The following is a 22,408-nucleotide window of genomic DNA, read 5'->3' as shown; positions in this document are numbered from 1 at the left end:
CATCATTTTATATTTCAATGCTTGCAACAAAAAAATCAAATGGGAAAATGACATTGTGCTCTCCTGTGGTGTCTCGCAAACCATGATGTATATGGAAAGTTTAAGATAGTGGGTTTCTTAAGAGGGAAGGAAAACTATATGGCCAAAATACACATTTTTGTATTGTCATCTATTTCTGTGTCAGTAGATTGAATACAGCTCTCTGGTTTTATACTGTGGGTTTACTGCAAGTATTACTTGTTTCTCAGAGTAGACATCAAATTTCATTTTGTAAAAAGGTCCCCAGCGTACTGCAATAATGATTTTCCTTAGGCAGTTGCGTACTCTAACTTGAAGTTGAATAACAGCATTAGAGTTGATTATTTTCTAGAGATTAAAGGTTTGAAAGGTATTAGTTCCTTACCAGCAATCATCAAATTCCAGTAATTGCCTGAGATTAAATTTATTATTTTTTTAATTAATAGAAAAAATTCTAAACACATGCATTCTTAGTACAAAGTTTGAATGTATTTTATCAGAGGCTCTTTGACAAAGAGCTGGAGAATTATTTTAGTGAATTTCTGCTTCTTCAAGCTGGGCATGAGAAACACTAATGATAAATTTATCAACTTATAAATGTTAGCATTCTAGGAAATGTGTTTCTATTGAAAAAGATCCCAGGTCAAATAAACTGGAAAAACAAACAAACAAACAGAAACACTCAACAATGGCATTTTCTTCTGGGGGTTATCTTTTATCCTTTCAAATTTTTCTCTTCTTCATGTGAGATTATATTTGTATTTGGAAAATCTTTGTGAAAAACACAAACAGACCTTATTCCCTGATAAAACATAACAAAACAATGGTCCACAAAAAAATCCACAAAATGGATTTTTTCTCTTTTTGGCACTGAGATCTTTACCTTTTTCCTAATATTCCACTGAGTTCTTGTTTTTTATTCCATGACTCTCAGTCTTTCAGTAATCCATCACTGAAAAGTCCAAAGTTAGAAGAAAACCTGTGTTAAATATTTATACACACCTCCCAAAGACTTTATTCCTTAATTCAGAGGGAGATGGAAAATTCATACCAACATGAACCAGACCATGTGATGTAAGAAGAGTAAATTAAGAGTTACACACACATAATTCATGCAGCATATGCAAAAATGTAATAGTAATAACAGTAAAATAATATTTTGAGGTACTTTTTATTTGTGTCAAATATTGTCCCAAGTTACTTGTTCTTTATACTCTTGCATAACAAACCAGAAAATACTCAGTGCTGTAATACAACCATTTTATTGGGCTGATGGATCCAGGGGTCAGCCTTTAGAATGAGCATAATGGGTTGCATTGTCTTTGTCTCTATTTGATGCCTCATTTAGAAAGACTTCTAGCTTAGAGAAGGGGCTGCTTGACAGCTTGCACTGGAATCTGAAGGCATCTTCACTGATGTAATTGGGGGTTGATGCTTGTTATTGACTGACACTTCAGCTGGGCTGTTGGCTGGTGCACATATGCATGGAGTCCCCAAGTGGTCGCTTCACACGGGCCAGTTTGGACTTTCTTAGAATATGTTGGTTAGCTTTCAAGAGCAAGAGTCTTAAATTTTTTTTTTTTTTAATTTATTTGACAGAGAGAGAGAGATCACAAGTAGGCAGACAGGCAGGCAGAGAGAGAGGAGGAAGCAGGCTCCCTGCTGAGCCCCATGTGGGACTCGATCTCAGGACCCTGAGATCATGACCTGAGCCGAAGGCAGAGGTTTAACCCACTGAGCCACCCACGTGCTCCCCAAGAGCTAGAGTCTTAAGAAAGAAAGTAAAACTGAAGTGTGTGATGTTTTATGATCAAGCTATAGTAGTCATACAGCATCACTTCTCCTGTAACCTCTGGGTGAAAAGGTAGTCACAAAGGTACTTGCAAGTATAGGAAGAGGAAAAATAGACAGCACTTGTTCAAGTGAAGCATGAGAGCGAGATTCTTGTCTCACAGAGTCGAAGAATGAAATCTCATGGACAAAGGAGAGTGAGTAAAGTGATAGAGTTTAATTAAGCAAGGATACAGAAGAAGCTTTCAGGAATGAGAGGGATCCCTACAGGGTTGCCAAAGTGGGTCTTCACCAACAGTCTTTTATTTAGGACTGACCAGGGAGCTTGTGGCCTTATCATTCTTGTGATGTCTTGGTTTGAGTAAGGACTGCTGATAACATCTTTAATGTCTTACTTCTTCTATGGGGTCTGGTCATTTTTTGTGACAGTCACAATGTGACTGCCATAAAAAAATCTCTTGACACCCAGGGTAGGGTGTCCTGGTTTGTTTCCTTATTTCTGGTTTCCTTACACCTCAGCATTTCTAGGATTTCTCTGAGTCTTATCCTGTAGCCCCCTACCTAATTTCTCCCTACTAGCCCCACCAGTCTGTTATTCAATGAGACCCTTCAGATGTATATTGATGGGTTGTATACTTGGGGATGATTGCAACATGTATTGTGGGTGTGGGGGTGGTAAGAGATAAAGGAAGTTTCTAAAGGAATTTTTATATGTTAAAGTAGACTTACAGGATCCTGGGGTTGGATTAGGATTGGCTTTTGCCCTAGCAAAGTGTCAACATCCAGGCAGCTCTTTCCCTAGAGGGAGGTCACTCTGCCCGCCTTAAGGACTTGTCAATGGGCTGCAAGTTGTAAGGAAATTTAGTAATTTTTCTTCGGCCTTTGTTTTCCAGAAGGGGTACAGCAGGGTTCTACAATGGCATGTGAGATGCAACGATATTGTTGTGGTCATGGTTGGAAAGTAGAAAGTAGAATCTTAGCTGAGTCCTTTACACTTAGTATTTTATATTGAGAAAGGTTCTACCTCTGCACATTATCACCATTTTTACCTAACCTCAGTCTCTATTCTAAAGGATATTTTCCTTAAAACCAGGTCTAAAAAGACAGAGCATTGAAAAGTCACTTGAAGTAATTTTCTTACAAAGAAAAAAAAATAAAATGACAATCCATCTTTGAAATCATGACTGCAAAATATAGGCAATACAAAGCTTGATATATTTCCCTGTTTTGCATCACCAAAGATTTCCCTTGAATTTTTTTTAGATTTTTATGTGTCAGCAGAGTCCAAAAATAAGACAATTATGAATCTTACATTAAACCACCCACATAGTCTTCTGAAGGGTTTGTAGACTTCCCCTATATTTCCCCTGTATGCATACTGCATGTATGGTCACATTCTATACTAAAAATATATCTTAAATCCTTACTCACAAAGGCAAGGAGAAAACAACTTTTATTGAGAAGCTTTTACTTCTTATGTATTATGCCCGTGTTACTTCATTTACTGCTAATACCTCTAGCGAGTGGGTGATATTATCGACTTTTCATGAGAAAGGAACTGAAACTCAGGTGAAATGATTCACTTTTCGCGGGCAAGACTAACAGCTCAGAATTTGAATGAGAATACAGATCTATCTGATTCAAAAGTGGTAGGTTAAGAATATGACTAATTGTCCTTTAGATGCTTTAGTCTATAAATTAATAATTTAAAAACAGGTTGTTTCAGTTCAGATTTATGAATAGCGTATCCCCATTGGCTTTTTACTCTGTCTCCTGTTCTTTCTACATGCCTTTACTAAGCTCAGCTTACCATGTTTGTATTTATTTATTCTTATTTATTTGTTTTTTTTTTTGGTAAGATTTTATTTTCAAGTAATCTTTATACCTAATGTGGGGCTCAGACTTACAACCCTGAGTTCAAGAGTCACAAGCTCTACTACCTGAGCCAGCCAGGTGCCCTACATTTGTATTTATTTTTTTCTTATCTTCCTACTCTTATTTCTCCCTTCCCCCATCATTGCCTAACTAAACCATCTGCTAATAACTAAGATTTATATATCATTGAGAAAACAGAAGTTATGAGCCAGAAATCTTCCATTTTCTAAGCATCAAATCTACAAAATTACTTGCATCTGTTCTCATTGTTAAGATTAATTTTGGCCCTCACATATTTTCTGGAACTTATCTCTCTTGCTAACAAGGGGTTTTAAAGGCCTTTTAAGGACTTCGAAATACTGATCACTTTCTCTCTCCTAAACTTGAACCATTCTCACTATAAACCTTTCTCTCCAATTTTAAAATTTGTTTCAGTGATTCCTATAAACAAACAAACAAAAAAAAGCAAGCAAAATTCCTTGATTCCATATTCTTCTTGGGTAGCTACTTTTAGCTTTCCACTCCTCCTCACAATCACACTTCTCTGAGAGTTGATGGTATTCACAGCCCTCCCAAATTCAGTTCTACTCTGTAACCCGTTCCAATCTGACTTGCCTAGCCTCAGGGAAGTTGTTTTGCTAAAGTCCCCAGTGACCATCATGTTGCCAGGGGATGTTTGAATCCTCATCTCATTTAACTGCCCAGAAACTTTTGGTAAATGCCCTCTAACCCTTTCCTTGAACCCTAACCCTCACACCCTTTCCTTTTCTTCTTCTTTTGTTGTCTTTCTGACATCATATTCTATTTTGGGAGGTCTTTCTCTACTTCTAATCTCTAAATATGGGAACACTTGGAAGCTTGGCCCTCTTTCTCACACCATTCTCTTTCCCCACATGTACTTAGTATTTCCCATTTTCCCCTTCAGATTCCCCCCTTCATCCTCTTCCATTTTGTTCAGTGCCTCCTGAGGCTGTTTCCTATAGATGACATCAGTGCTTGTCCTTGCCCTCTGGCTTATGATTGGGTTTGGTTACTATGAAGCGCTGGAAGAGATTGGAGAGTTGGAAGAGTACAAGGTTAAGAAGTCACCCCCCCCACCACCACTTCTTCCCCAGCTAAGCCCTTTGAGAATGGGTGAATCCTGTTACCTAAGACCATGGCTCCTTTCAGATGACCCTGTGTATATATAGCTACTCTGAGGGGTTTTTGTTTTTTTTTTTTTAGCTGCAACAGCCCTAGTGCCTTCAGGCTTAGGATCAATAAGTTCCCAACTTTTGCTAGTCCAGTATACTGGACCAGCCTTTAATAACTCCCTAATCCCTGTCATTCTTTCTCAATGATCCTTTTATTAAACTCCTACTTACCCATTTTAAATGTACATCTGTTCCCTATTTGGAATCCTGACACATGGGATCCTTCACAAGGAAACAAACACTAAAATGGAATTAGAGATACAAAGGTTACCAGGATTACCAGGAAATTATTCCTGTGAAAGATAAAGGGAGAAAAAGCAGGGTTGGGCAGAGACAACCATCAATCTGATGCAGATTTGATACCTGAGAAAAGAAAGGAGGTGTGGGGGATGCTGAGTTCATTGTGAAGAGCTTCATATCACAGTGCCGCCAGTCCAGTGGGTTGTTCTGAAGCAATATGGGTCATTACGGGAGTCTTCCATTGGTCAAAACTGGCATGATCCTAGTACATCCATCATCTTTAGTCTTTGACCTCTGCCTGTGAAGAGTGTGACCATGGTTCAAAAGCTGACTGTATTCTGAAAGCTATTAGAGTAGAGGCTGTCAGGTATTACATACGTCTTTGCAGCAGAATGCACGTTCTTTCTAAAATCAGAGCTTAGAGTTTAATTCTGCTTTTCTTTCTGAAATTCTGATTGATATTTTGGCTCCCATCCTTTTTTCCTATGATTTCTCCAGGGGTTACTTAATAATTTAGGGTTTATGACCCTTCAGACCCAATAAATATTTTCACTCATCATAATGCCTTAAATTTGTCTGCATATAGTTTTCAGTATGCCTTTATGGCTGCTACATCAGGCAAACGTGTGCATGCCCATATCTTCAAAAATACTATCTATTCCAAAACAACTCTCAACATCTGACCTCTCTCTCTCTTTTATTAGCCCTAGGCTTACGTCACTATCTACTAGTCCTGTCAATTTAGACAGCCCTTCTTAAACTGAACACATCCCCAAACAAAATAGTGGTTTCCTCTTTTCCTCACACCTAATACTCTTCCAGTAAATAGTTAATTCTTTAAACTATGCCTTTTCTGTTTGCTGTGCTCAAGCCAAAACTATAGGAGTCCTTCTGTGATCCCTTCACCCTACACACATTATATCCCCTTCGTTATAAAATCCTGCTTCTAAAATATGTCTTGAGTTTGGCCTTTTCCTTAATCTTTACTGCCATTTCCATAATGGAAGCCACCGCCAGCTCTGTCTAGTCCTGAAACAACCTCCTCATCGGCCTTTTCACTTCCGTTCTTGTCACCTTCCCATCCATTGATTAGAATGGACTTCTTAAAATATAAGTGGATCATGTTTATCTCCTGCTCAGAATGTGCAGTGGCTTCATCATCCAGTTATGATCAATCTTCATTAGGACCTCTAGGAATCTGCATGGTGTAGTTCTTATCCATTTTTCCAATCCAACGGTGTGCCCGTTTCCCTCTTGTCACCAGGCTCCAATCACATCTACTCTCTTAGACCCAATTTTTTAAAAAAAATTCTCACTTATAGGTTTCTGCTCATATTTTTTTTCCTCACTCAAGTTCTAACTGTTACTCAACTTTTATCATTCAGTTTAAATAAAACTTTGTCTATGAGCTGCTCTTTGAATCTCTAAATTAGGACACTGTTGTACTCTCTCGCAGAATGCCATTGCCTTTTTTTTTAAGTAATTTATTATAGTTCAGAATGATTTATGCGTGTACTTAGTTTAATGTAGATCATTCCCCCAAACAAGATCCAAGAACTGAGATAGTATATCTGTTTTTCTTTTTAGTATATCCTTAGCACCTGCTTAGTGCCTCACATGTTGTTTTTTTCATGAATAAATGAACAAATAATTACAAATTACATGATAGCATTAATATTCCATTTAGTTTCATCCTGCTTTTCTTTCTGAAATTCTGATTGATATTTTGGCTCCCATCCTTTTTCCTATGATTTCTTCAGGGGTTACTTAATAACCCATAAACCCCCAGGGTTTATGACACTGCAGACTCAGTAAATATTTTCACTCATCATAATGCCTTAAATTTGTATACATACAGTTTTTAGTATGCCTTAATGTGTATTAACTTTATTCAATTATTAGAGTCATGATGTGTTGACTTTTAATAACTAATTAGAATCTCTGCTTAACGTGATTAACAAATAGTGAATCCAGTCCATCAGATTCATTCATCTAGATACTGCCTTCCCTAATTGTGAAGAATGTGTTTTAGTCCAGGCACAGTAAGCCAAAGAGCTTTCTCCAATTCCTCCAACATAGTTATTTCCTGCCAACAACTAAGAAAAATGACACACCCATTGACTAGATGAGAATGTCAGCATTAGATTGCTTTCCAGCAGCCAGCAAAGTGGATCCTTCCTGGCTTTCATCTTATGCATCTGAAGAAACCCCTTGCTTGGGAACAGGAAATCTTTGAATGTACCATAGGGAATCTCAATTGTCATTTTATTTCCACACGTTTGTAAAGAACAAGTGACTATAAGGAAGTGTTGCTATCATTTCCATCTGTTTCTGAGGCATGAAGACTAGCGTGCCTGTTGATTTAATATTATACGTGCAACTTTTCTCTTTATGCAGAGTTGTGGTATGTTCAGCTAGTTTAAAATATTTGGTTAGGAAAACTCCATTTATTTGTTATTACTTGACTACATGTCACATCACCTCATGAGAGTTGGCACTACCAGGATTGTAAAACCAAGGGTTTCCACTAGAAGGATTATAAGGAAGGCTTATTTGAAGTGTATTAGTGTTGGAATAAACCAAATCCAAGAACCAAAGAGAATTTACTTTGAGTCCTTTAGGGCTGCCATTACCCTTTAAATGCCTCTAATAAAAATGCAAATTGTATTAGATTAATTTAGAGAAGCTGTTCTTGAGATGAAAAGCTTTGGCTTGTGTTGATAAGATAATAGTAAATAAAAGAATGCTATGTAATGTTTTTGTCAGATACAGAAAAATAATTTTAAGATAGTCCTGATGCTTATTGGTTAACATATCAATGAAAGTTTCACTTGGAAATGTTGCTCATTTATATGGATGCCTGGGTGGTTTATTCTGTTAAGCCTCTGCCTTTGGCTCAAGTCATGATCCCAGGGTTCTGGGATCAAGCCCCATGTCAGGCTTCTTGTTCAGCAAGGAAACTGCTTCTTCCTCTGCCTGCTATTCTCCCTGCTTGTGTGCGCGCTCTCTCTCTGGCAAATAAATAAATAAAATCATTTAAAAAATATATGGAATTAGATATATATAACAGAAAGAAAATACTAAAAAATTATGTAAAATAAAGATTTTTTAAAAAGATTCATTGGAGAGAGAGAAAAAGAGAAAAGGAACAGGGGCAGGGGCAGAGGGAGAGAGAGAGAATCTCGGGCAGACTCCATGCTGAGTGCAGAGATCGACAAAGGGCTTAATCTCACAACCCTGATATCATGACCTGAGCTGAAACCAAGAGGCAGATGCCCCTTAAATGTTTTTGTTGTTGTTGTTGTTGTTTTAACAGTGAAAGTTTTGTACCTCTAACTATAACTTCTTTCACTTATGTCTGTTGAGTTGAACAAAAATCGGTGGCCCCTAGGAAGAATGAAACTTGTAATAACTGTTGTTCCTAACCGCTTTCTGCACCATTTTCTCTTTTTCAAGTTGAGGGCCTCTTCTACTTCTACTACCCACGTTTTCCTTTCTTTTCTTTTCTTTTCCTTTTTCCTTTTCTTTCCAGTCTTGTCCTTTTTTCTTAAGATGTCATTTATCTGAGAGAGACAGAAAGAGAAAGTGGGGTAGAGGAATAGAGATAGAGCAGCAGACTCCCTAATGAACCAGGATCCTGATGAGGGGCTCGATCCCAGGACCCCAGGATTATGACTTGAGCTGAAGTCAGGTGCTTAAGTGACTGAGGCACCCAGGTGCCCCTACTCGGGTTTTTCTTTACCAAAACAGACAAACGTATAAGTGAATTCATACTATAATTATTCCTTTACCAGCTACTCTAGGAAAATAGCAATGAACAAACAGACAATAATCCTTGCCCTCATGGGACTTAGTCTTAGAGCACAGGAGAGGATATGGTGACATAGAATCTAATACACATGTTGGGGAGAAAGAGTGTCCTATCGCCTCCAAGGTCCTTTTAGCTAGACTAAGAATCTAATTGACGTGAGACAGATGAACAGGAGAAAATAAAATTTAATAGGGTATGTGCAGGAAAATGACACAGATAGGGAAATTTCAGAGACTGGCAAAATGGGGTGTATATATCATAAAGAACTAAGGAGAAGGGCATAGGGCTTTGGGATTTAAGTGGAAAGGGATGCAATTCAGAGGGTGATGAGAAGAAGAGCAGAAGTTTGGTAATTGGATGTTTGCCTGGCCATAAAGATGGGTCACTCAGACACAATTTATCTTGCTAGCAACCCTTAATCTTAGTCCAGATTCTTCTTTGGAGTTATCTGAGGGGCAAAAATTTCTCTTGATCCCTTAGAGTCTCTATTGACTTCATCACAGAATAATTTTTATGCCGAAGTGGTCCATCTTGAGATGGCCTGCCCTAGTCCTCTACACATACATCTGGGTGAAAATCAAGGGAAAATGCAGCAAGTATTTTTACTTGCTTTGTCCTTTTTGTGGAATCTTATCAGGGCTCAAAGCCATTCACGCTACCCCTAATTTGTAGCATGAGGAAACGAGTATTAAATAATATAAGTAAGTTAAATATTTGATAAGATATTATATTCAAAACAAATAAAAGCCTGATGGAGGGATGGTGTGTATGACTGTGCAATTTTAAATTGAATGACCAGGGGCACCTTGGGTGGCTCAGTGGGTTAAGCCTCTGCCTCCAGCTCAGGTATGATCTCAGGGTCCTGGGATTGAGTCCCGCATCAAGCTCTCTGCTTGGCAGGGAGCCTGCTTCCTCCTCTCTCTCTCCCTGCCTGCCTCTCTGCCTACTTGTGATCTCTGTCTGTCAAATAAATAAATAAAGTCTTTAAAAAGAAAAGGAAATTGAATGACCAGGTGCCACTTTACTGTGAGGATAGGATTCATGTAGAATCTGAAAGATGTCAGTTAACCAGTCCTTTTTAAATTTGAATTTTGAATTTGAGTTACTTAAATCAGGAATTTTAATAAATTTCAGAGCAAGTAGCAAGGTAGAAAGCTGTAGTTTATTATTATTATTATTATTCTCATACATTAATTAACTTTTTATTGATAATTTATAAGACAGGACTCTGGCATCACCTTAGTTCATGACTGTCCATGGACTCAAGAAATAGGGCACATTAAGGAAAGGAGGGAGCTCAGGGGGCCAGTTAAGAAGGTACTGCAATAGTACAGGTCAGGGAAGGAAACAAAATGAAGACATTGGCATTTTTCCATATTGATATTTTCCCCAAATGATCAGGTTTCTGGTCTTTGTTGTTGTTTATCCATTGTTTATGACTGCCTTCAGAATAATTCCCCAAACTTTATTTAGCGTTGAAATCCCTTCAAAAAATGACCTCTTACTGGTTCCAATAAAACTTTATTCACAAACATAGGTGGTGGGTCAAATATTTCTACAGTTGGATATTTGCCTACCTGGTCTACTTTATGGGATCCTACTATTCTTAGCACATGCCTTCCATTCTAAAAGTTATCTCAGAAGTATAAAAAACTGTTGCATTTGTAGCCAAAATGTTAATATTCCAGGTAGGAAGTTACAGGAAGAGGAAAAAAAAAAGGTTAAAATAGCACTTGCCAAATAGAACCTTTCTGTATACCTTACCCCAAACTATTTACATCTCACTGATCACTCCATTATTCAAATAACCTGAGTCAAGTAGTTCTTTTTTTTTTTTTTTTTTTAAGATTTTTTAAATTTGTCAGAGTGAGAGAGAGAGAGCATGTATGGATGCACAAGCAGTGGGGGCAGGAGATAGAGAAGCAGTCTCCCCACTGAGCAGGCAGCCGATGTGGGGTTTTATTCCAAGACCCTGGGATCATGACCTGAGCCGAGGGCAGATGCTTAACCGACTGAGCTACCCAGGTGTTCAGGAATGTAGTTCTTTAGATGGATATATTTTCATTCAATAAGATTAGAGGTCTGTTACCAAGGAAGCAAGGGAGAGTGGATGGAGTTTGGGTTTCTAGCAGTATCTGTCATGTTTGACCATATTCTAATCATCTAGTGTTAGTTTCTTTATTTTTTTGAAATCAGAGACTATGGTTCCTCGCGAAGTAATTTTGTGAAGATTGAATAGTCAAACACACAATACTATGAGGAGAGTACAATGCATACTCTAAGCTATCAGTAAAGCTGATATGTTGTTATAATTCGTATTATTTTCATTTGGGGGTAACTTTGATCTTTGTCGTATTTCTAGTGCCTGGAATGCTTTCTGGCACACAGTGGAAATAAATAAACATATTGTGAATGAATAAGTGAACTTCCATTATGATCAGTTAAGGTTTGGGGGTTGTAGGCAATAGAAATTGATTCTGACCCACTTAACTCTTAATTGGAAGAATGTTATTTGCTTCTGGAAGTGACAAGGTAGCCAGATAGTTGGGCTCAGACATCAGCAGGCATGCAATTACTGCTGTAATCATTTAGGTACAACTATTTTCATCCCGTCCTTGAATAACTCCATCCAACATTTAAAGCCCCATGAGACACTCTCATGTGCCGAATGTTACTGAATCATCTGTCTCTCTTTGGATAGGAAAGAATAGGACACCTTCTTTTATAGTCTCATCAAAACTGCATGTAATGGGGGGAAGCAAAGAATTAGGATGAAATCAATAAGAAGGATGAAATCAGCTGGAAGACACTGGGTGGAAAACAGAAACGTCCATCACATGTTTCCATTCCTTTTGGTTTGCGTTATTTCCACAAAGTCATGGTTGTGATTTAAGAGCATTCCCTGGGAGGAAAAAGAGACCTAGCAATTTGGCCTCTGTTAACACATAAGTATCTTCATTTTTTCCAATTAAATAGCAAACTGTCATCTTATAAAACTGAGTGCAGGGACTCTGAACAGATGAGATCGACAAAAATCTTTTTTATAGACAGAGATGACAAGATGTGACAGTGAGGTCCTGGGGTTCATACTGAAGACCAAAAAACAGATGCTGCAGAGAGGTTATGCACTAATGCCAAATATAGGTAGTTGGCTTGAGGTAATGACATCTGCATAAATAAGCTTTCCACTCATAAAATTTCATAAACTTAAGTCATTGTTGCTAAATATTTCATTTTCTATAATGATCACAATGCCAGTCTGGTTTTGAGCAATTGATAACTGTCTCTAATAAAAAGTTGAGACCAGATGGTTTTTCATTTTGTTTGCCTTTATAGATGTAGCAGTGAACGTAGGTCCATGACAACCCAGGGATTTATTTTTAAGCATGATTCATAGTAGTTTTTCTACTATCATTATGCAAGCCTGTCAGACTTTTGGAGTTGCTTTAGTTTAGTTAATTTTATTGGGATTTTTACAAATTATAAAATTAAAATTACTCTATTCATTTTGTTGCTAGAAAAAAAAATCCTCAATTTATATGACTCCCAGAATTGATTTGCCTGATTTCAAATATATGTGCTTCTACTGAAAGCCATTCCAAACTGTTGTTAGAAATTTGGTACACTAGGGGGGCGCCTGGGTGGCTCAGTGGGTTAAGCCTCTGCCTTCTGCTCAGGTCATGATCTCAGGGTCCTGGGATCGAGCCCCGCATCGGGCTCTCTGCTCAACGGGGAGCCTGCTTCCCTCTCTCTCTCTCTCTGCCTCTCTGCCTGCTTGTGATCTCTCTGTCAAATAAATAAAATCTTTAGAAAAAAAAAAAAAGAAATTTGGTACACTAGGGCACCTGGGTGGCTCGGTGGGTTAAAGCCTCTGTCTTTGACTTGAGTCATGGTCTTGGGGTCCTGGGATCGAGTCCCGTGTCAGGTTCTCTGCTCGGCGGAGGGCCTGCTTCCTCCTCTCTCTCTCTTTCTGCCTGCTCTCTGCCTACTTGTGATGTCTGTCTGTCAAATGAACAAATAAAATCTTAAAAAAAAAAAAAAAAAGAAATCTGGTACACTAGCTGATTGTATGTACAGGGAGCTATAGAGCTTACTTAGCTTCCTTTAATAATTTGGTCTAGATTTTTACATAGTAATTGTTTAGATATTACAGGACCTGCAAGTTCAGATTGATGAAAATGACACCCTTGTTTGCTCTTGGGATGTGAAATTTTATAAAATTGAATGGCATAGAAAAATCTACTTTTATGAAATAGACTTCATAAAATTTTCTTTTTGTATCGAAATCATTTATTCCTGTAATCTGGCATTAGGAAATACATATAAAAATGCCATTAAAGAGTACATGAACAATTAGAAATTGAGTATTACACAAAATAAAATAACTTTGGAATATATTATTTAGAAACTAAAAATTCTTTTTACTTATTTACTTAAATTCAATTAATTAATATATAGTGTATTATTAGTTTCCGGGGTAGAAGTCAGTGATTCATCAGTCTTGTATAATACCCAGTGCTCATTACATCATGTGCCCTCCTTAATGTCCATCACCCAGTGAGCCCACCTCTCCAACCCCCAGCTCTTCTCCCCTCCAGCATCCCTCGGTTTCTTTCCTATGATTAGGAGTTTCTTACAGTTTGTTGTCCTCTCTGATTTTGTCTTCTTTAATTTTGCACTCCCTTCCCCTATGATCTTCTGTTTTGTTTCTAAAATTTCACATATGTGTGAGATCATATGATATTTGTCTTCCTCTGGCTGACTTATTTCACTTAGCGTAATATCCTCCTCTAGTTCCATCCACATCATTGCAAATGGCAAGATTTCATTTCTTTGATGGCTGAGTATATTCCATGTATCTATACCACATCTTCTTTATCCATTCATCTGTTGATGGACATCTGGGCACTTTCCATAGTTTGGCAGTTGTAGACATTGCTGCTATAAATATCGGGGTGCAGGTGCCCCTTCAGATCACTACATTTGTATCTTTGGGGCCAATACAGACTAGTGCAATTGCTGGGTCATATGGTAGCTCTATTTTCAATGTTTTGAGGAACCTCCATACTATTATCCAGAGTGGCTACACCAGCTTGCATTCCCACCAACAATATAAGAGGGTTCCCCTTTCTCTACATCCCTACCAACATCTGTCCTTTCCTAACTTATTCATTTTAGCCATTCTGACTAGTGTGAGGTGGTATCTCACTGTGGTTTTGATCTGTATTTACCTGATGCCAAGAGATGTTGAGCATTTTTTTATATGTCTGTTGGCTGTAAGTATGTCTTCTTTGGAGAAATGTCTTTCATGTCTTCTGCTCATTTTTTTTTTTTTTAAGATTTTATTTATTTGACAGAGATGGACACAGAAAGAGAGGGAACACAAAGAGGGGTAATGAGAGAGGGAGAAACAGGCCTCCTGCCAAACAGGGAGCCCAATGTGAGGCTCGATCCCAGGATTCTAAGATCATGACCTGAGCCAAAGGCAGATGCTTAACAACTGAGCCACCCAGGCACCCTTGCTCATTTTTTGATTGGATTATTTGTTTTTTGGTTGTTGAGTTTGATAAAGTCTTTACAGATTTTGAATATTAGCCCTTTATCTGACAAGACATTTGCAAATATCTTCTCCCATTTCATCAGTTGTATTGGTTTTGTCTTGGTTTTGTCAAATGTTTCCTTTGGGCGCAGAAGCTTTTTATCTTGATGGATGTCCCGATAGTTCATTTTTGCCCTTGCTTCCCTTGCCTTTGCAGACGTGTCTAGCAAGAAATTGCTGCAGTCGAGGTCAAAGAGGTTGCTGCCTGGGCTCTCCTCTAGGATTTTGATGGATTCTTGTCTTGCATTTAGGTGTTTCATCCATTTGGGGTCTGTTTTTGTGTGTGGAGTAAGGAAATGGTCTAGTTTCATTCTTCTGCCTGTGGCTGTCCAATTTTCCCAATACCATTTGTTGAAGAGACTGTCTTTTTTCCATTGTATATCCTTTCCTACTTTGTTGAAGATTAGTGACCATAGAGTTGAGGGTCCATTTCTGGACTCTGTATTCTGTTCCACCGATCTATGTGTGTTTTCGTGCCAGTACCATACATTTTAAGGGTCTCATCTGTTCCACACAAATTTTAGGATTATTTGTTCCAGCTCCGGAGAAACCGTTGATAGTACTATGATAGGGATTGGATTGAATGTATAGATTCTTCTAGGTAACACAGACATTTTAACAATATTTGTTCTGAAATGGAAGGAGAACTTCCAAGCTCTTTCCATGAATCCAGCAAAGCCTTGATCCCCAAATCAGACAGAGACTCCACTAAAAAGGAGAATTACAGACCAATATGAACATGGATGCAAAAATTCTCACCAAGAGACTAACCAGTAGGATCCAACAGGACATTAAAAGGATTATTCACCACAACCAACTGGGATTTATTCCTGGACTCCAAGTGTGGTTCAACATCTGCAAATCAATCAATATGATAGTACATTAATAAAACAAAAGACAAGAACCATATGATCCTCTCAATAGATGTGGAAAAAGCATTTGACAAAATACAGCATCCTTTCTTGGTGAAAACTCTTCACATTATAGGGATAGAGGGAACATACCTCAATATCATAAAAGTCATATATGAAAAGCCTCCATCATTCCCAATGGGGAAAATATGAGAGCTTTTCCCCTAAGGTCAGGAACACAACAGGGATGTCCACTATCAACCACCGTTGTTCGACATAGTACTAAAGTCCTAGCCTCAGCAATCAGACAACAAAAAAGAAATAAAAGGAATCTGAAGTGGCAGAGAAGAAATTAAACTCCCACTCTTCGCAAATGACATGACCCTTTATGTGGAAAACCCAAAATACTCCACACCAAACTTGCTAGAACTCATACAGTAATTCAGCAAAGTGGCAGGGTATAAACTCAATGCACAGAAATCAGTTGCATTTCCATACACTAACAATGTGAGAGAAGAAAGAAAAATTAAGGCATCAATCCCATTTACAATTGCAGCAAAACCCATATGATACCTAGGAATAAACCTAACCAAAGAGGCAAAGGATCTGTACTCAGAAAATTATAGAACATTCATGAAAGAAATTGAGGAAGACACAAAGAAATGGAAAAAGTTCCATGCTCATGGATTGGAAGAACAAATATTGTTGGAAATTAAAAGTTCTTAACATTGTATAACTTGTCAACTTTTTCTTTGTGCAATAATGCTGACCTTTTATTTTTGTGTTTCTTTTTCTGCAGATCTTTAATATATTATTGAGACTGCCAACTCACACCCACAGTGGCTACATGTTGACAGATTGCATATTTTGAAAGCTCGAGATATTTTATAATGAAACATGCCATGTGGAAACTTTGAAGCCTAGAATCCTGCCAAACACCTGAGTAAAGAATTCTCACCTGTAATGTAAGAGACTTCTCAGTACCACCATGACAAACCAGGAGAAGTGGGCACACCTTAGCCCCTCAGAATTTTCCCAACTTCAGAAATATGCTGAATGTAAGTATTTATATTGATATTATGTCTTGATTTAGCATTTGTTTTAAGCAAGATTTATAAGAACAGATTACAGAACCTGTTCAGCATTGGGAGAGATGTAGATACGTGTTTTGTTTTTGTAGGTCGGTCTACTTGAGACTACCTTTTGGCATGAGAAAAAGGAAAAGTTGAATTTTTTTTTTTTTAAGGAAAAGAATTTAAATATAAAATCTAGAAAAAAAAGGAACTAGGATATTAGGTGCAAAACTAAAACTGGAAACATTCCATGTGTAACAGAAGTAAAGCAAAAGATAAGACAATTTGGTGAAAGGAAATTGGTGATACTGCAATTGAGAAGGACAAACAGAAGTAAGGGGAAAAGTGAGGGTTTGTTATTGTTATTCTTGTTTTGTATGTTTTCTGTTTGCTAGCATAACATAGAAAAAGGGCTGGGAGCTGGGGGTCATGGATACATTGTGGAGTTGGAATTAGAGCTTGTTAGCGAGAAAGTATCAGGACCTTATGCCAACTTTTTCAGATGTGTATATTTATACAAAAGGTAGACCATGGCAATTCAGTTTATAGTAGGCTATTTTTAAATACTAAGTTTCTTTACACATAAACAGTAAAATTTCATCTACAAAGAATTTTATTTTTAACATGGATTTTCAGGAATGTATCTGTTTCATGAAATGAGTTTCAACTATAAATATGAATAACACCTGGGTCAAGGTGTTCAAGAGAGAAGAGGAAGTTCCTAAAAAATCAGTGGTACCAAAAAGTTGGGAGGATGGCGAGCAGAGAAAAAAGTAACATGTAAGGAATGTAATAAGATGGAAGAGACTAGGGGAATCGCATGGTGCCTGGAAGAAGAGAATTCAGGAAACCTTAGAAAGAGGAGAACAACTGTAGCATGCAAGAATGTAAGAGGAAACACTGAAGCAGCTGGGTTGGGGAGGTGTGGTACCCGGGGGAAGGGAGTGGATGGAGTAAGGCTATGAAGGAGAGGCAGAGAGAAAAAGGGCTTGAAATAATAAGTGAAAGATTTGTTGATAATAATGAATAATAACGCATTTATGGGGCACAGATAAGTCAGGAACATTAGTAAACACTTAATGCATATTATCTGAAAAGGCCAACTTCACTGATTTTCTAGAGGCTTCCTCACTTGTGGGCTGATGTGTGCTGGGTGAGGTTGTGAGGGTGTTGCTGGGTATTCACAATAAAGATGCAAAGCCGTAAGAACATGTGCATGTTCTTAGTCAATAACAAAAATTATAACAGCTATCACTGGCGGGGAGCAGAAATTTCTGCTATCAAAGTATGCTTCTCATATTCAAAAATGTTTTGAGAGGCTGAGAGCACACTTCATCCTCTTGTCCCGTTTAGTCCACAATGGCTGAATTCTTGTCTGCATTTTTATACGTGATAATTTTGAAATTGACTAAAAAAATGATTTACATATGTTTTCCAATTTCTTTTTGCTCTCTGCTATTGTTTTATATCCAATAATTAAGTAAATATTTCTGAGCATTTTCTTTAGGGAGAATATTCTCCTTGGCACTGAAGGAACCACAGTTATAAACATGTGTTCAAGGATGTTTAATGAAGGCTAGAAACTAATGGATAAATGACTCTGTATCTAGGCAGAATATTTTAAAAAAATTTTTAGAAAGATTTTTATTTATTTATTTGACAGAGAGAGATCACAAGTAGGCAGAGAGACAGGCAGAGAGGGGGCAAGCAGGCTCCCGCTGAGCAGAGAGCCGTATGCGGGGCTCAGTCCCAGGACCCGGAGATCATGACCTGAGCCGAAGGCAAAGGCTTAACCCACTGAGCCACCTAGGCGCCCTTAGGCAGAATATTTTAAGTGCCACAAGGTTTGGGGTTCTGCAGGGCATTAATATGCAGTTGGAGTTGGGAAAGGGAAATCTTCATGGAATAAGTAGGATTTGAAATGAATCTTAAAATTTAAATAGGTTTAAGGAAAATGGAGAAGAAACTAATATAGATAAAAAGGAAAATTTAGCATATATTTGACGGAGAGGAGTCATATTTAGCTATACCGCAAATTAAAGGTATAAGTACAGTTAGGTTGTAAAAATGAGATGGAATTAAAATATACAATGCTGGGGCTCCTGGGTGGCTCAGTGGGTTAAAGCCTCTGCCTTCATGATCTCAGGGTCCTGGGATCAAGCCCCGCAACAGGCTCTCTGCTCAGCAGGGAGCCTGCTTCCTCCTCTCTCTCTGCCTGTCAAATAAATAAATAAAATCTTTAAAAATATATATATACAATGCTAAACTTGAGTAAAGCAGTGAGGAGTAATTGTAGGGTTTTAAGTTCAGAACAACATGAGCAAGGAGTTTAACTTGGCAAATACAAGGATGGAATAAGGTAATGGAAAGAGACTAACATCATGCCAATGGGCTACCGGGATAGACTAAATAATGTGGATGATGAAAGATGACCAGAAAAGTGTAGATTCAGATATTATAGCATTAAAACTAAAAGAGAGCTTGGGAAATAATAAAATAGAGAAAGAAATAAAAAATTTAGTTCCAAAGATTTGACTTGACGAATGGGACAGTTTGGTGACATAATCTCCCAAGTAAAGAAAACATGGAGTTTGGCTTAGCTTATGTTAAATTTAGCTGGATAATTAAAATGTATGTTACTGTTTCTGGAAGCATTAAAATAAAAATGGTAAATTATTGCATAATAGCTAAATTATCATTTCTAATGAACTTTGCTCAGATATTAAGATTCTATTTGAATTGATAAACAGAATTTACACTGAAGTATTAAATATGTTATATACTGCTACTTTCATTTTATTGCCAATGGGATATGGCATTCATTTAATTATATCATAAAAATGCTTGACTTAGTAATCAATTTGTGGAAATACCTAAAACAAGTGGTAATAAAAATTATCATAAATGTGAAAGTTGTAACAGACTGAGACAAAGATTAATGAGAATTCAATATATTGGTAGTAAGAAGTGACACATTAAGTATAAGAACAGTTTTAAATTGATTTTATGAGGACACAAATTAACTGAATAACTGTGAGTTAAAAAAATCAGTGCAGATTCCATGATCATTAGACTTGCCATTCTTTTTCAAATAAGCAAGACATTATGAAAAGTGCTAGACTTAATCCCCCAAGAAGTTTCCTGTTAATTAGGAAGCAAAGAATATCATGATTAGAATGTATCCTTGTATAATAAATTGCCATTGTCAAAATATAGCTGGAAACAAACCTTATTCTGAAGATTAGGAAAATAGTCTATTTTCCATTGCAATTTAGTGCAGGTGATCAATCTGTCATCAACATTTAAGCATCAGATTTTTCATGTTGCAGAGCAGTATTGACAAAGTGACATTCATTCATTGTCTAGTAGAAGATGGTATATTGGATTCACTTTCTTGACTTTGTTTTGTAGCTTTCAATAAGAAACTGTTTACATGCATTAAATTAAATTAAAAAACAAGTTACTGTTTTAAGGTTAAATCTGCAGCACACTAAGATTGTATGTGCTGTATACCAAATAAGTGTTTCATATACTTTTGGGAGATGGAGCAGGGCTGTAAAACTGTTGGTTGAGATGAAGGAATTCATGGAACCCCTACCCCAGCAAAAGCAAATCACTCAAAATGGGACCTAGATAACACCGTAAAGATCAATTCCTTGAATTATCTGATTGGGGGTTCTCTCCAGTACTGCCCCAATATACTGGATGTCTTATTCTGTTTGGGCTGCTCTAACAAAGTACCACAGAGGGGATGACTTCTAAGAATAATAGATATTTCTCACAGTTCTGTAGGCTGAAGTCAAGGATCAGGGTTTCAGCATGTTCAGGTTCTATAAGGGACCTTTTCTCAGTTGCAAACTTGCAAACTGCCACTTCTCCTTGTATCCTTATAGGGTGGAGACAGTCAGTGGGACAGTGCATTCCCAGGGACTATTGTTAAGGACACTAATCCAGGGGCACCTGGGTGGCTCAGTGGGTTAAGCCTCTGCCTTTGGCTCAGGTCATGATCTCAGGGTCCTGGGATCAAGCCCCGCATTGGGCTCTCTGCTCACCAGGGAGCCTGCTTCCTTTCCTCTCTCTCTGCCTGCCTCTCTGCCTACCTGTGATCTCTCTCTGTCAAATAAATAAATAAAATCTTAAAAAAAAAAAAAATAGGACACTAATCCAGCTGGGGCCTCACTCTCATGGCTTCAGCTCCTTCTGATTACCTTCCAAAGACCTCTCCTGTTGGAGGCTGGTATAGCAACATATGCCTTCGGTGGGGACACGGTCAAGTCCCTTACACCCTGGAACTGGAAATACTCTCAACTTCAAGGCTTTCCTTGTGATCACTTGGGGGAAAGCAGAGCAAGATGGGCACACCATCCCTAGTTAGGCAGCTAGGATGTCAGACAGCTTGTATTCAAATCCTGGACCTCCATATTTTAGATCTCTCATGTGGGAAAAGTCACTTAACATCTCTGTGTCCCGTTTTTCACACTTACAAAATGTGGAAAACCATAAATGTGTCAAGGGTTGTGAGTATTAAATCGAACGAGTTAATGATATATGTCAAATCATGATAGCACCGTCGGGCAAGTTGTAAGTGATGCAGCTGTTTACATTTATTGTTTTAATAGGAAGGGTGTGAATGTATTCTGTTGGCTGTTTGAATGGATTGTTGATGATCAATAGAAAAGTGCCACATTTTGGAGCACAGTCACTGTCTCCCCCCCCCCCCCCCCCACTGTGCTGTAAGACTGGATTCTTCCCACAAGGTAGACAGTTCTGGTGCTGTTGGCAGCCTCATTTCTGTGTTGTCCCCACAAATGCTGAAGGCAGTTAATGCAAAGCCTGCTGTTGCTGCCTACAGCATGCTGAGACCATGCTCCTGTTTAGGATTTTAGGCTGAGTCACTCCATGGGAAACATTTCCATTGATGTGTGGGAGAGAGGAGTATAATTTTCTTTCCCACTCTTTATATAAAGTCATCCAAACTGTTGTTACAAGATAGAGAGCTCTCACTCCTGCCGTGGAGAGAATTGAGCTTATCACATTATTAGTTTGCCAGAGTTTCCCGCTATGGTCTCATGGTGTCACAAAGGGTTAAGATACTCCAAGTCTTTTCATGGATGACAATATTTTCTGTGTAAAATCTACACGATATTTTCAAGTGATTCATTATCTGCCCACATATTGTCCCTTAGGATTAGCTCTTTATTTGCTATATATAAAGTGTGTTATATAGCATGCAAATTATTTTTGAAAGCTACTGTGTTATTATGGTGGGAACACTTCCAAATTTTCATAAATTTTTTACTGTTTATAGCAGCTGGCATTGTGGAGAGTTGCAAAATTATGATGAACTTGTTCTTTTCAATAAGGACCAATATGCCTAACATTTGGACATCGGGTACGATTTCTCCTATGGAGAGAAGCACGTGCACTTAGTGGAAAGAGCACAGACTTTGCAGGCAGACTAATACTTGATAGTGTTGAGCCCCAGCCCTGTTTGGTACTTTTAGTGGTGTGGGCCTTTAGAACATTACATAAACTGCTTGTACCTCAGTTTTGTCACCTGGAAAAGTAGAATCCACGTCAAAGTATTGTTGCAGGATTTAATGAGACGGTAAATGTCATCATAATAAATAATTGTTTTTTAATGGCCTCATCTTAAACAATGTTCAAGTATTAACTCATTGAATACAATACACGTCAGAGGGGGACAAGTGATCTCTTCCAGGCAGATTACCGAGCCCATAGCAATGGCACAATAAATGATGAAAATCAAAACAGTAATAATTCATTTATGTTTTTTATGAAGATCAGTGTGTTAATAAATTGGTTAGTAATCATGTTTCCAAAATACGAAAAGCTGGAATCTGGGATTTAGGGCCCTCCTAGCTCCACCAGCCACAGTCATCTCTCAAAGGTTTTTAGATACGAGGCAAAGCAGAGAGGCAAAGCTGCTAACTATG

General features: G+C 37.9%; 1 protein-coding gene across 5 annotated transcripts in view; it reads left to right on the top strand.

Moving 5' to 3' along the window:
- The window catches only part of DGKB (diacylglycerol kinase beta), a 719,270-nt gene that overhangs the window by 52,092 nt on the left and 644,770 nt on the right, over positions 1-22,408 (top strand). For all 5 annotated transcript variants that reach the window (XM_059171265.1, XM_059171262.1, XM_059171263.1 and 2 more), the window contains exon 2: positions 16,178-16,436. In XM_059171265.1, the coding sequence (XP_059027248.1) occupies positions 16,367-16,436 (70 nt within the window). In that variant the 5' untranslated portion in view covers positions 16,178-16,366. The remainder of the gene's footprint in view (positions 1-16,177; positions 16,437-22,408) is intronic.

The sequence above is a fragment of the Mustela lutreola genome, chromosome 4, assembly GCF_030435805.1.
Source record: "Mustela lutreola isolate mMusLut2 chromosome 4, mMusLut2.pri, whole genome shotgun sequence".
Lineage (NCBI taxonomy): Eukaryota > Metazoa > Chordata > Mammalia > Carnivora > Mustelidae > Mustela > Mustela lutreola.
The sequence above is the reverse complement of the archived record's forward strand: the minus strand, read 5'-3'. Positions and strand labels throughout refer to the sequence as shown.